The sequence below is a fragment of the Scyliorhinus torazame genome, chromosome 2 (genome assembly GCF_047496885.1).
Source record: "Scyliorhinus torazame isolate Kashiwa2021f chromosome 2, sScyTor2.1, whole genome shotgun sequence".
Classification (NCBI taxonomy): domain Eukaryota; kingdom Metazoa; phylum Chordata; class Chondrichthyes; order Carcharhiniformes; family Scyliorhinidae; genus Scyliorhinus; species Scyliorhinus torazame.
Window position 1 is genome coordinate 292,081,697 of NC_092708.1, and position 15,655 is coordinate 292,097,351.

Consider the following 15,655-nt stretch of genomic DNA (forward strand, 5'->3'; position numbering starts at 1 on the left):
ATATAAAGGTGCTGTATCTACTGCATACACGAGGGGCAGGGTCTCTCCTGCCATTATACTTTTTCCTACTCTTCATATCTTTTTAGTTTCCCCTGCCACAGGACAACATTAACCTTTCTCCCCAGGAGAAAAATTATAAATCTTCCCACACTCGAAAAGCCATCACAGAAATTAGCATAAGGTGCGTCACTATAAACAATCAGGTTCAGTTGTCTAACATCACCTAAAGATGGGAATTTCAAAACACAATTCTCAAATTTTAATTTCACTCATGTTTTGTTTGCTCGAACAATTTATCAACTTTAGGATTATTCATTTTATTGCTTAGTTCTAAAACAACAAAATCAAACATCAAAATTGTCTTGTTAATAATAATAATTTTAATTATTGTCACAAGTAGGCTTACATTAATACTGCAATGAAGTTACTGTGAAAAGCCCCTAGTCGCCACATTCCGGCACCTGTTCGGGTACACGGAGGGAGAATTCAGAATGTCCAAATTACCTAACAGCACGTCTTTTGGGACTTGTGGGAGGAAACCGGAGCACCCGGAGGAACCCTACGCAGACATGGGGAGAATGTGCAGACTCCGCACGGACAGTGACCCAAGCGGGAATTGAACCCGGGACCCTGGCGCTGTGAAGCAACAGTATTAGCCAATTCAGCTGCCCAATTAAGCCTCAGAGTTCCTCTTTTTCCATTTTACAAGCTGTCGTATCCTTTTGTGATGCCTGACCATGAGTAATTGCTCTGGGGTTAATATTCTCCCAGTAAGGCTGCTGACGTAGAGTGACATGCGAAACACGCGGCCCGATTTCTAACCGTGTATGTGAATGCACAAGAGGCCTGACTTCCAATCTTTTTTTAAAAAAAATATATTTATTAAAGTTTTTTAACACAATTTTTCTCCCTTACAAACAATACCCCCCCCCCCCCCCACCCCCACCCCCCGTTTAAAAAAAAAAACGAGAAATCGCGCAGAGCAAGATACATACATGGCAAAATGATATATTTACACAGCTTTGTACACTGGCCCTCACCCGTACGTGCCAGTTTCCCCAACCCTTCATGTTATCTCTTGCTCATCCACCCTCCCAGGCAGTCCCCCCTCTCCCCCCCCCCCCCCCTCCCAGGACGTCCCCCCCCGTCCCCCCAAGGTTGCTGCTGCTGCTGACCGACCTTCCTCTAATGCTCCGCGGGATAGTCTAGGAACGGTTGCCACCGCCTGTAAAACTCCTGCGCAGACCCTCTCAAGGCGAACTTAATCCTCTCCAACTTTATGAATCCAGCCATATCATTACTCCAGGCCTCCAGGCTGGGGGGCTTCGCCTCCTTCCACATTAGCAAGATCCTTCGCCGGGCTACTAGGGACGCAAAGGCCAGAATGCCGGCCTCTTTCGCCTCCTGCACTCCCGGTTCGTCCACTACTCCAAATATTGCTAGCCCCCAGCTTGGCTTGACCCGGACTTTCACCACCTGAGATATTGCTCCTGCCACTCCTCTCCAGAACCCCTCCAGTGCCGGGCATGACCAAAACATATGGACATGGTTCGCCGCGCTCCCTGAGCACCTTCCACATCTGTCCTCTACCCCAAAGAACCTACTCAACCTCTCCCCCGTCAAGTGCGCTCTGTGGACCACCTTAAATTGTATCAGGCTGAGCCTGGCACACGAGGAGGAGGAATTAACCCTACCTAGGGCATCAGCCCACAGACCTTCCTCGATCTCCTCCCCCAGCTCCTCTTCCCATTTACCCTTCAACTCTTCTACCAGTGCTTCCCCCTCTTCTTTCAACTCCTGGTGTATTTCCGATACCTTGCCCTCCCCGACCCATACAGCCGAGATCACCCTATCTTGAACTTCTTGTGCCGGGAGCAACGGGAATTCCCTCACCTGTTGCCTCACAAAAGCCCTCACCTGCATATATCTAAAGGCATTTCCCGGGGGTAACTCGAACTTCTCCTCCAGTGCCCCTAGGCTCGCAAACGTCCCGTCGATGAACAGGTCCCCCATTCTTCCAATCCCCGCCCGATGCCAGCTCTGGAACCCCCCGTCCATCTTCCCTGGGACAAACCGGTGGTTACCCCTGATCGGGGACCACACCGATGCTCCCATTGCACCCCGGTGCCGTCTCCACTGGCCCCAGATCCTTAGCGTTGCCGCCACCACCGGGCTCGTGGTATACTTTGTCGGCGAGAGCGGCAGTGGTGCCGTCACCAACGCCCCCAGGCTCGTTCCTTTACAGGACGCCATCTCCATCCTCTTCCATGCCGCCCCCTCTCCCTCCATAACCCACTTGCGGGTCATCGCCACATTTGCTGCGCAGTAGTAGCTCCCCAGGTTTGGCAGCGCCAACCCTCCTCGGTCCCTACTGCGTTCCAGGAACCCTCTCCTTACTCTCAGGGTCTTATTCGCCCACACGAACCCCATAATACTCCTGCCTACTCTCTTAAAAAAGGCCTTAGTGATCACAATGGGAAGGCACTGAAACACAAACAGAAACCGCGGAAGGACCACCATTTTGACCGACTGCACTGAACCCGCCAGCGAGAGCGGTAACATGTCCCATCTTTTGAAATCCTCCTCCATTTGCTCCACCAACCTCGTCAGATTCAGTATATGTAGGGTCCCCCAACTCCTGGCTATCTAGATCCCCAGATACCGAAAGCTCCCCTCCGCCCTCCTCAGCGGTAGGTCCCCTATCCCTCTTTCTTGGTCCCCCGCCTGTAATACAAAGAGCTCACTCTTCCCTACATTGAGCTTATAGCCCGAAAACTCCCCAAACTCCCTTAGAGTCTGCATGACCTCCACCATCCCCTCATTGGATCCGCCACGTACAGCAACAGGTCATCCGCATATAGCGACACCCGATGCTCTTCTCCCCCTCGGACCACCCCCTTCCATTTATTAGACTCCCTCAATGACATGGCCAATGGTTCGATCGCCAATGTGAACAACAGGGGGGACAGGGGGCACCCCTGCCTCGTCCCTCAGTACAGGCGAAAGTACTCCGACCTCCGCCGGTTCGTCACTACACTTGCCATCGGGGCTCTGTAAAGGAGCTTAACCCAATTGATAAACCCTACCCCGAACCCAAACCTGCGCAGCACCTCCCAGAGGTACTCCCACTCTACTCGGTCAAAGGCCTTCTCCGCGTCCATAGCTGCCACTATCTCCGTCTCTCCCTCCTCCGATGGCATCATTATCACGTTTAAGAGCTGCCGCACATTGGTGTTTAGTTGCCTGGCCTTAACAAATCCCGTCTGGTCCTCTTGGATTACCCCCGGGACACAGTCCTCGATCCTCGCAGCCAGCACTTTTGCCAGCAACTTTGCATCCACATTGAGGAGCGCGATAGGCCTGTACGATCTACATTGCAGTGGGTCCTTGTCCCGCTTTAGGATCAAAGAAATTGTCGCTTCCGACATTGTCGGGGGTAGGGTCCTCTCCTCTCTTGCCTCATTAAAGGTCCTCACCAGTAGCGGGGCCAACAGGTCTGCGTACTTCCTGTAGAACTCCACCGGGAATCCGTCCGGTCCCGGGACCTTCCCCGCCTGCATGCTCCCCAAACCCTTGCTCAGCTCCTCCAACCCAATTGGTGCCCCCAAACCAGCCACCCCTTGCTCCTCCACCCTCGGGAATCTCAGCTGATCTAGGAATCGTCTCATCCCCTCTTCCCCCGCTGGGGGCTGGGATCTGTACAGCTCTTCATAAAAGGCCTTGAATACCTCGTTTATTTTTGTCGCACTCCGAACCGTGACTCCCCTTCCGTCTTTGACTCCCCCTATTTCCATCGCTGCCATCCTCTTACGTAGCTGGTGTGCCAGCATCCGACTAGCCTTTTCCCCATACTCGTAGGTCGCCCCCTGCGCTTTCCTCCACTGTGCCTCCGCCTTCCCTGTGGTCAACAGGTCAAACTCCGTCTAGAGCCGTCGTCTTTCCCCAAGTAATCTTTCCTCCGGGGCCTCTGCGTATCTCCTGTCCACTCTCAAAATCTCCCCCACTAACCTCTCCCTTTCCATACCCTCTGTCTTCTCCCTATGAGCCCGAATGGAAATGAGCTCTCCCCTGATCACCGCCTTCAACGCCTCCCATACCACCCCCACCCGCACCTCCCCGTTGTCGTTGGCCTCCAAGTACCTTTCGATACACCCCCTCACCCTCCCACACACCACCTCGTCCGCCAGCAGTCCCACATCCAGCCGCCACAACGGGCGTTGATCCCTCTCATCTCCCAGCTCCAGTTCCACCCAGTGTGGGGCATGGTCCGAAACGGCTATAGCCGAATACTCCGTCCCCTCCACCCTCGGGATGAGCGCCCTACCCAGAACAAAGAAATCTATCCGGGAGTAGGCTTTGTGTACATGGGAGAAGAAAGAAAATTCCCTGGCCTGCGGCCTTGCAAACCGCCATGGGTCCACTCCCCCCATCTGATCCATAAGCCCCCTAAGTACCTTGGCCGCCGCCGGCCTCTTTCCAGTCCTTGATTTGGAGCAGTCTAGTGCTGGAACCAACATTGTATTGAAGTCCCCTCCCATTATCAGGCCTCCTATCTCCAGGTCCGGAATGCGCCCCAACATGCGCTTCATGAATCCTGCATCATCCCAGTTCGGGGCGTATACGTTTACCAACACCACCCACATCCCTTGCAGCCTACCGCTCACCATTACATATCGCCCTCCATTGTCCGCTACAATAGACTTGGCCTCAAATGACACTTGCTTTCCCACCAATATTGCCACCCCTCTATTCTTCGCGTCCAGTCCCGAGTGGAATACCTGTCCTACCCATCCCTTTCTTAGCCTGACCTGGTCCACCACCTTCAGGTGTGTCTCTTGGCGCATGGCCACGTCCGCCTTCAGTCCCTTTAAGTGCGCGAACACTCGAGCCCTCTTCACCGGCCCATTCAGGCCCCTCACATTCCACGTTATCAGCCGGATTGGAGGGGCTCTCACCCCCCCCCCCACGCCCCGCCGACTAGCCATCTCCTTTTCTGGGCCAGTCCCGTGTCCACGCCTCCCTCTCCCTCCAGGATCCCCGTCCTGACCACCTCTTTTGTGTCCCATTCCCTTTCGGCCAGTGCAGCAGAAACCCTCCCCCCCCCCCCCCCCCCCCCGCTAGACACCTGTCTAGCTTTTTTGCTCCCCCACGTCACCCCCGTAAGTCAGCTGACGCCTGCTGACCCCGGCTTCCCCCGCTGTCCCATTGACCTCCCCGCGTGGGAGTCTCCCAATCCATATGCATTCCTTCGTTCCCGTTCCCGCCTTTCTTCCCACGCGTGGGAAAACACCCTGCGCTTTCCAAAGCCCGCTGCGCCCCCTCTGGCGCAGCTCCTGTCGCGGCCTTGTCTCTCTCCCCCAGCCCATGTAACATTTCCTGCGCGTGATTGACCCCCTATATACAACAACCATCACACATCAAACCTCAAACATCCCCCCTACCCTCACAAACCCTCAGTTAGAGTCCAACTTTTCGGCTTGTACAAAGGTCCACGCCTCTTCAGGCGTTTCGAAGTAATAGTGTTGGCCCTTGTATGTGACCCACAGTCGCGCTGGCTGCAGCATTCCGAATTTCACTTCTTTCCGGTACAACGCCGCTTTGGCCCGGTTGAATTCCGCTCTTCGCTTTGCAACCTCCGTGCTCCAGTCCGGATATATTCGGACCTCTGCATTGTCCCACTTACTGCTCCGCTCCTTCTTGGCCCATCTCAGGACCCACTCTCTGTCCGTGAACCGGTGGAACCTCACCACCATCGCCCTTGGCGGCTCATTTGCCTGGGGCTTCTTCGCCAGCACCCGATGTGCCCCGTCCAACTCCAGCGGCCTCGAAGGGGCCTTCGTGCCCATCATCGCCTCGAGCATCGTGCTCGCGTATGCCCCGGCATCAGCCCCCTCCACTCCCTCAGGGAGACCCAGGATTCGCAGATTCTTTCTCCTCGACCTGTTCTCCAGGTCTTCGAGACTTCCCGTCCACCTCTTGTGTACCGCCTCGTTCTGCTCCACTCTCCCCGCCAGGCCCACAAGCTCGTCCTCGTTCTGACTGACTCTTTTCTGTACCTTCTGGATCTTAGCTTCGTGGACCTTCTGGGTGATCCCGAGTCCTTCAATTGCCGAAAGCATAGGCGCCAACATCTCCTTGCGCATCTCCTCGAAGCAGCGCTTGATGAACTCCTGCAGCTCCCCTTTGTCCCTGGCCACCGCCATTTTGTTTTCTTTCCCTCGCTTCTTCCATTGCTCCAGTGCCGCTCCTTTGGCCGTTACACTTCTGGTCCATTTAAAAAGTCTATGGAAACTCCTGAAAAAGGTCTGAGAGTCAGTTCCAGATGGGAGCTGCCGAATGCGCGACCTACTCCTCCATGGCCGCCACCGGAAGCCTCGTCCCTGCTTCTTCAATGGCCTTGGTAGATCTTTTCACAGTTGTTCCCTCTGCTGCTAGAATTCACCTTTGATAGAGTCAAGTCAGATTGCAGCTTTAAGCTTGCCCTTCCCCCGCCTGCATGCTGGAAGAGGCTTTTGTCTAAACCTGCAGCCAAAGCCAAATCTTTTACTGTTTCTGCCGGGTCTGGTAGCCAAAAGACATAACATTCCTGGGGGACACTGTCAGGGGAATGCTGCCGTCTTCTTGCCACACCGGGAAATGTCAAATAAATGCCGTGGGGGCCCGGTAAAAGAGCCCAAAAGTCCGTTCCAAGCGGGAGCTACCGAATATGCGACCTAGCTCTGCATAGCCGCACCCGGAAGTCGTCCTGACTTCCAATCTTGAACTCCATTCTACTTTTTAAAACATAAATTTAGAGTACTCAGTCATTTTTTTCCAATTAAGGGCAATTTAGCATGGCCAATCCACCTAACCTGCAGATCTTTGGGTTGCGGGGGTGAAACCCACGCAGACACGGGGAGAATGTGCAAACTCCACACGCACAGTGACCCACGGCCGGGATCTAATCCGGGTCCTCAACGTTGTAAGCAGCAGTGCTAACCACTGTGCCACCTACTGGACTCCATTCTAAGTCTGTTAATAAGAGTATCTTCAAATTCGCTACTGCCACCCCACAGAAAATCATCTTCATGCATCATAAAGATGCCCAAACGTTTCCCTCCATGGTGCCAATAAAACATTGCAGGGTCTGCTTTCAACTGAAGAAAGCCCAACTTTAATTGGTTTTGTTAATACCAAACTCTGGAGGTGTCATTCAACCCATATGGACATTTATTTAACATCCAGAGTACCCTTTCTGTGTTTGGCCCCTCACTTGGAGGACAAAGAAAAATTTATCTTTCAAGCTGATGTCCCTGAAAGAAAGCAGCTTTAATATCTATTGACTTGCATTCCCAAACATTTGTGGCTAACAGAGCCAACAAGCTCTTCAAAATAACCTTTCCTGCCGGCGGTGAATCTACCCCTACATGTTGATCACTCAGGTTTTCTGCAAAACCTTGTGCCACCAGCATGGCTTGGGCCTTATAAATTCCATCAGGAAGCACCTTTCCTGTGCTTATCCATCTATGTTGTCCCCTATCTGGGACCACCGTGTTCACCCCAAATTTTGTTCAACTTTACAGCTCTTGTAGTTTTGCATCTTTTATTAATTTATCATCTGATTTGTTGGAAGCCACGAAGACCACTCAATCATATGGGCTTCTTTCCTTCTAACATTCCTAGTCTGTACTATATTTGTTGACCTTGTTAAGCTGCCAATCCTGACTTCTATCTTGTTCCGGATGGCTACTGCTTGATCTCCCCTTCCTGTTAATAATAATAATTTTTATTATCATCACATAATGCATTCCCCAACGAGGGTAGGTTTGAATGGGAGCCTGTGACTCAGCTAGGTATGGGTGTATCCCTTTGTCTCTGCTGCTAGCAGTTTTCCTTTCTGCTTAAACCTTTTAGATTGTCTGCTTCATTTTTGGGTGCCATTTCTGAACTCGTATTTCTAATATCTCCCTATCGTGACAAAATCCACAATGTTTTTTTAAGGCATTATACCTTCATTTCACATTTCTATATTTTGTGTATTTAGTGCTGTGTTGCCTTGTTATCCGTGACGTTTTGATATGCAGCACAAATATTAATTGAGAAGACACATTGGAATGGTGACAGAATTCAGAATGTGTATTTTTTTTTATCAAGGTTTTTTTTTTGAAATTTTCTTTCTGCAGACCTGTTTGGACTCGCTGACTGAAGTTGATGATGCAGGTCAGCTGACCATTAAATGTTCTCAAGACTATTTTTCTTTGGATTGTGGGATCACTGCCTTTGAACTGTCTGACTACAGTCCAAGTGAAGACGTGCCCTGTGGCTCCGAGGCCACCATGACCTCCAGTTCAGCCACCAGGGCTAAACCAAAAGCTTTTGGGCATTGGAACTCCGCTGATCTAGAAAAAAGCTTTCCAGAGTTGGTTCGCAGTATGGGGCTACTTACTGTGGCAAATGACCATTCCACTTCCAGGCACGAAGAAATTGAGACAATTGATGAAAATCAGTTATCCCTCACAGATCATCACATGGATAAGAAAGGCACGACAAACTCCAAGTTGTCACCAAAATCAACAAACCATCCAACCCTGCCTCAGCCTCGTCCTGCGGAGTATACACAAACCCAAAAAGGAATTACTAAGCGTTCCAAACCGAAGGCATTTTCTCACACCAATATTGATGATCTGGAGCCCAAGAGACATGTCCAAGTGCATTCCTGTAGTGCAAATAGTAATCACTGTGAAAACTCCATACCAAAAAGACCAATAAAAGATTGTTTCAATTATAATGAGGAGTCTCCAACACAACCCTCCTTACCCAAAAGAGCTTTGTACCTATATGAAATTTCAAAAGATGATTTGGATGTTAGCTGCTGCAGAGTTCCCCCTTCTATTCTCTCGCACAATGCGGAAATGAGCAGAAGTACACCTTCGCTTTTTGATCATCCAGACAGGTCTAGACTTTGGCTGGATTTGGCTTCATCCTATCCAAGCTCCACGAATGCTGTTGTCAGTCACTCATATGATGAGTTAAACAAAACAAGTGGTACAAATAGTGGATACCTGAGTTCTCCTTCTCATTGTAATTTTCAAAAGACCGCTTTAGGCCTGAACAAAACCTATGACCAACATCAAATAAAGTCTTCAGCTATTAGGAAGTCGTATGATCTTCATGATCTGAGGCAATCCAACAAAGAGTCGACGAGAAGCCCCACACAATACTATAGAGAACCTTTAGCACACAGTACCAGTTCTCCTGTGCAAAAAGCACAGGATGACACTTCCGTATTGTCCACCAAGACATCCCCATATCAGCCAGGTACCATGCTTAAAATTAATAGTTTACAACAATGCTGTCCTCCACATATAAAATCAGCAACTGGTGAGAATAATAATAGTTCTGATTCATTTAATTCACACCGTTTGGCTTTAAAGTGCAAGGACAGTAATGAACCAACAAATATGTTCTCAGGATATCAGTATCAGGAGGTTGATAGTAATTATAAAAAGCAGACACCTGTCAAACAAGGTTCATGTGAATCAGTATTTGCACAGTTGCCTTTACATTCTCCCCAAAGTGTGACACGGGCAGATTCTCCTGGTTTTATTCCAACAGTATCATTGCTACAACTGCAACCAAGGACACAGAATAATTCAAGGCAAAATCAAACCACTGAAAATGATAACGGTGACATTTGGTTTGGATCGAATGAATATCTGGCTCTTCCATCTCACCTGAAGGAAGCTGAAATTTTGGCTTTAAAGCTGGAGAATTTGACAAAGATGCTGTCACCTTCGCCCACAGGCGAAGCTCTTCAGAACATTGAAGATTGGGAGCTATCAGAAGCAAATTCAGTGACTGAGGCAGACCCATTATTTCACAATGGACGAAAGAACAAAAAATACCTCCCCACAACTGGAACAATATCCCCAGCTTCCTCAAGTGATATAGCTTCCTCTTTGGATGACAGCATTACGTCAGGTCCACTCAGCAATATCCAGTCGGATGATGAGTCATCAATAGCAGAAACAGATGTGAAGCATAACATTATGCCCCAATTCCCGCACCATTGGTTAACCCAGACGCCAAAGAATGCCTTGGATAGTGATCCTCCAAAGTCAACTCTCGTTCAACAACTACAGCAAGATATTCAGCGGAAACAGAATAACAGCGACGTATGGGAGAAAATTGAGGTAAGCTAGATAGTAAATTGTAATTTACCATTTAATTGTCATGTATTCCGTAATCGTTTGAATATTTATATTAGTTTGTGACTTTAAAAATGTTATTTCTTTAATCCTTATGAACTTCAATATGTTCATTAACAAATTAAATGTTGGTACTGGCAATTGAAACATTTCCAATTGAACATAGACCATACAGTGCAGAAGGAGGCCATTCGGCCCATCGAGTCTGCACCAACCCACTTAAGCCCTCACTTCCACCCTATCCCCGTAACCCAATAACCCCTCCTAACCTTTTTGGTCACTAAGGGCAATTTATCATGGCCAATCCACCTAACCTGCACGTCTTTGGACTGTGGGAGGAAACCGGAGCACCCGGAGGAAACCTACGCAGACACGGGGAGAACGTGCAGACTCCGCACAGACAGTGACCCAACGGGGAATCGAACCTGGGATCCTGGCGTTGTGAAGCCACAGTGCTAGCCACTTGTGCTACCTTGCTGCCCACTAAGAATGTTAATTTCTTCTCGGTCACACACATCTGCTAGAAAAGTGGAAAATGACACAACTGACATAGTCTCCATTTCTGCTTAAATTTCTATCATACGTTTCCCAACAAAGTGACTTCATCCCATTTTCACATCCATTCTTCCATTTTACTATCTTGAAGTTTTCCACATTTTTCAAAGTGAAATCACCAGTTTTGTGCACAAATGAGTTGAGCCTGTCCAAACATTGTTTTTCATTCTTTCATGGGATGTGGGTATTGCTGGCTAGGCCTGCATTTGTTGCCCATGCTTAATTGCCCTTGAACTGAGTGATTTGCTGGACCATTTTGGAGGGACAGCTAAGAGACAACTACATTGTTGTGGGTCTTGAGGCACATGTCGGCCAAACCAGGTAAGGGCGGCAGATTTCCTCTTTGCTGTAACCTATTTTGATACATGTTTATAATAAAATACATTTTTTTTAAAGGGATGGCAGATTTCCTTCCCTAAAGTTGCATTATTGAACCAGATCGGTTATTATGACAATGATCACATTTTACTTTTAATTTCAGATTTTTAATTTAGTTTAAGTTTCAACATCTGCCGTTCGAACCCGACCTCCAAATCATTATTCTGGAACTCTGAACTATGAGTCTGTGACAATACCACTACGGCACTGCCACCCTAAACATATTTTGTATAGGACTTGGGCTCCTGCTCTGTATTTGATTAATGTTTGTTGCAGGTTTGCATGGGTGTCATCTCCTAAAAATAAATCTGGCTTTAATCTTTGAAATTAGATTGCACAACTTAACAGAGTAATTATATTGGCAGTTCTAAAAATGCAGCTCAAAGAACTTGCTCTTTTGTACAATTCTATACATCTCATATCCCTGGATATTCCTTGGATTTTCCCCAAAGTCCTCTACAATTGCAGGAATTTTGGGACTGGCCCCAAAACTTCAAGTTATTTTTGTTGTGTTTCTTTTTGCAACGTGCTCAACTGCATACCTTAAGAAAATATGTAACTGCTAAGGAAGTAAGTGCACCATGGTCCCAGATGATCATCGGCTGCTTTCCCCTTTGAGGGGGAGCGCTGACTGGTGGTAATTCAACCTGAGGATCACCACACCTCAGGCGAGGTTAATTCATTGATATGCCAGTCTGTGCGGGAATTGAACCCACGCTGTTGGCCTTGCTCTGCATCACAAACCAGCTCCCCAGTCAACTGAGTTAAACCTGCCCCAACTGCTACCCTCAAATCTTCTCTCTCTCTCCACCTCTCTCCATTCAGGAATTCATCATGTCCAAGTAACACTTTAATTATCAAATAGGGATGGAATGACAGACAAAGTTACAATAAAATTAAAGCATTTTGTTCAATCAGGTGGTAAAGCAGGTAATTTACATAACTGAGGCCACATATTTCACTGCAGACCACAAAAGTACACCTTTCTGTTAGCTACAAATATTTTCTGACCTCAGGTAGAACTTGGATAAACACAATTATTATCATACAATGGAAGCAATATATAGAGTAGAATTTTAAGGGTGGCGAGCCATTTACATAGAAAAATACATAGAAGATAGGAGCAGGAGGAGGCCTTTTGGCCCTTCGAGCCTGCTCTGCCATTCATCACGATCATGGCTGATCATCCAACTAAATAGCCTAATCCTGCTTTCTCCCCGTAGCCTTTGATCCCATTGTCCCCCAAGTGCTATATCTAGCCGCCTCTTGAATATATTCAAAGTTTTAGCATCAACTACTTCCTGTGGTAATGAATTCCACAGGCTCACCACTCTTTGTGTGAAGAAAGATTGGAAATTAGCAAACGTGACACCACTGTTTAAAAAAGGAGGTAGGCAGAAAGTGGGTAATTATAGGCCAGTGAGCTTAACTTCGGTAGTAGGGAAGATGCTGGAATCTATCATCAAGGAAGAAATAGCGAGGCATCTGGATGGAAATTGTCCCATTGGGCAGACGCAGCATGGGTTCATAAAGGGCAGGTCGTGCCTAACTAATTTAGTGGAATTTGTTGAGGACATTACCAGTGCGGTAGATAACGGGGAACCAATGGATGTGGTATATCTGGATTTCCAGAAAGCCTTTGACAAGGTGCCACACAAAAGGTTGCTGCATAAGATAAAGATGCATGGCATTAAGGGGAAAGTAGTAGCATGGATAGAGGATTGATTAATTAATAGAAAGCAAAGAGTGAGGATTAATGGGTGTTTCTCTGGTTGGCAATCAGTAACTAAGTGGTGTCCCTCAGGGATCAGTGTTGGGCCCACAACTGTTCACAATTTACATAGATGATTTGGAGTTGGGGACCAAGGGCAATGTGTCCAAGTTTGCAGACGACACTAAGATAAGTGGTAAAGCAAAAAGTGCAGAGGATACTGGAAGTCTGCAGAGGGATTTGGATAGGCTAAGTGAATGGGCTAGGGTCTGACAGATGGAATACAATGTTGACAAATGTGAGGTTATCCATTTTGGTAGGAATAACAGCAAAAGGGATTATTATTTAAATGATAAAATATTAAATCATGCTGCTGTGCAGAGAGACCTGGGTGTGCTCGTGCATGAGTCGCAAAAAGCTGGTTTACAGGTGCAACAGGTGATTAAGACGGCAAATGGAATTTTGTCCTTCATTGCTAGAGGGATGGAGTTTAAGACTAGGGAGGTTATGCTGCAATTGTATAAGGTGTTAGTGAGGCCACACCTGGAGTATTGTGTTCAGTTTTGGTCTCCTTACTTGAGAAAGGACGTACTGGCACTGGAGGGTGTGCAGAGGAGATTCACTAGGTTAATCCCAGAGCTGAAGGGGTTGAATTATGAGGAGAGGTTGAGTAGACTGGGACTGTACTCGTTGGAATTTAGAAGGATGAGGGGTATCTTATAGAAACATATAAAATTATGAAGGGAATAGATAGGACAGATGCGGGCAGGTTGTTTCCACTGGTGAGTGAAAGCAGAACTAGGGGGCATAGCCTCAAAATAAGGGGAAGTAGATTTAGGACTGAGTTTAGGAGGAACTTCTTCACTCAAAGGGTTATGAATCTATGGAATTCCTTGCCCAATGAAGCAGTAGAGGCTCCTTCATTAAATGTTTTTAAGATAAAGATAGATAGTTTTTTGAAGAATAAAGGGATGAAGGGTTATGGTGTTCGGGCCGGAAAGTGGAGCTGAGTCCACAAAAGATCAGCCATGATCTCATTGAATGGTGGAGCAGGCTCGAGGGGGCAGATGGCCTACTCCTGCTCCTAGTTCTTATGTTCTTATGTTCTATATGTCGCCTTATATCTGTCCGAAATGGTTTACCCTGAATCCTCAGACTGTGATCCCTGGTTCTGGACATGCACATCATTGGTAACATCTTCCCTGCATCTACCCTGTCTAGTCCTGTTAAAATTTTATAAGTCGTTATGAGATCCCCCTCATTCTCCTGAACTCCAGTGAGAACAATCCCAACCTAGTCAACCTCTCCTCATATGACAGTGCCGTCATCTCTGGAATCAGTCTGGTAAACCTTCGCTGTACTCCCTCGAGAGCAAGAACATCCTTCCCCAGAGAAGGAGACCAAAACTGCACACAATACTCCAGGTGCGGCCTCACCAAGGCCCTATATAATTGCAACAACATATCCCTGTTCTATACTCGAAACCTCTCGCAATGAATGCCAACATACCATTAGCCTTCTTTACTGCCTGCTGCACCTGCATGCTTACCTTCAGCAACTGGTGCACAAGGATACCCAGGTCCCACTGCACACGCTCCTCTCCCAATTTACAACCATTCAGGTAGCAATTTGCCTTCCTGTTTTTGCTTCCAAATAACCTCACACTTATCCAAATTATACTGCATCTGCCATTGATTTGCCCACTCGCCCAAACTGTCCAGATCATGCTGTAGGATCCCTGCATCCTCGTCACAATTCATCCTCCCACCTAACTTGGTATCATCTGCAAACTTTGAGATGTTACATTTTGTTCCCTCATCCAAATCATTAATATATATTGTGAATAGCTGGGCTCCCAGCACCGATCCCTGTGGTACCCCACTGATTACTGCCTGCCAATTTGAAAAGGACCTATTAATCCCTACTCTTTGTTTCCTTTCTGCGATCCAGTATTACCACCTCAATACATTTCCCCCAATCCCAAGCGCTTTAATTTTGCACAATAATCTCTTATGCGAGACTTTGTCAAACGCGTTCTAAAAGTCCAAATATGCCACATCGACGGGCTCCCCTTGTCAACTGTACTGGTTATATCGTCAAAGAATTCCAACAGATTTGTTAAGCATGATTTTCCCTACACTCCAATCTGCAGGAACAATTCCAGAGTCTATAGAATCCCGGAAGATGACCACCAATGCATCCACTATTTCCAGAGCCACCTCCTTAAGCACCGTGGGATGCAGATTCTCAGCCCCTGGGGATTTATCCACCTTCAATCCCATCAATTTTACCAGCACCATTTCTCTACCAATGTTGATCACCCTCAGTTCTTCCCTCTCACTAAATCTTTAATTCTCCAGCATTTCTGGTATCTGGGGCGGGATTCTCCCCTAACCGGCGCCGAGGAGTGGCGTGAACCTCTGCATCTTCAGGGGCTGTGCTGGTGCCGAAGGGCTTGGCACTGCGCCAACCGGCGCCGAAGAGCCTCCGCTGGCCGGCGCGAGTTGGCGCATGCGCAGGAGCACCAGCGTGTGCTGGCGTCATCCCAGCGCATGCACACGGGGGTTCTTCTCCATGCCGGCCATGGCGGACCGTTACACCGGCCGGCGCGGAGGGAAAGAGTGCCCCACGGCACAGGCCCGCCCACGGATCGGTGGGCCCCAATCGCGGGCCAGGCCACCGTGCCTCCCCCGGGGCCAGATCCCCCCGCACACCCCCCCGAGGACTCCGCAGGCCGCCTGCAGAGCCAGGTCCCGCCGGTAAGAACCTGGTGTATTTCGCGCCGGCGGGACCTGCCGAAAACGGGCTGCCACTCGGCCCATCG

At 48.4% G+C, this 15,655-nt stretch overlaps 1 protein-coding gene across 6 annotated transcripts in view; it reads left to right on the forward strand.

The window, feature by feature from the left end:
* akap6 (A kinase (PRKA) anchor protein 6) overlaps nt 1-15,655 on the forward strand; it is a 1,059,704-nt gene that overhangs the window by 389,791 nt on the left and 654,258 nt on the right. For all 6 annotated transcript variants that reach the window (XM_072488434.1, XM_072488451.1, XM_072488470.1 and 3 more), the window contains one exon: nt 8,163-10,172. In XM_072488434.1, coding sequence (XP_072344535.1) covers nt 8,163-10,172 — 2,010 coding nt within the window. The remainder of the gene's footprint in view (nt 1-8,162; nt 10,173-15,655) is intronic.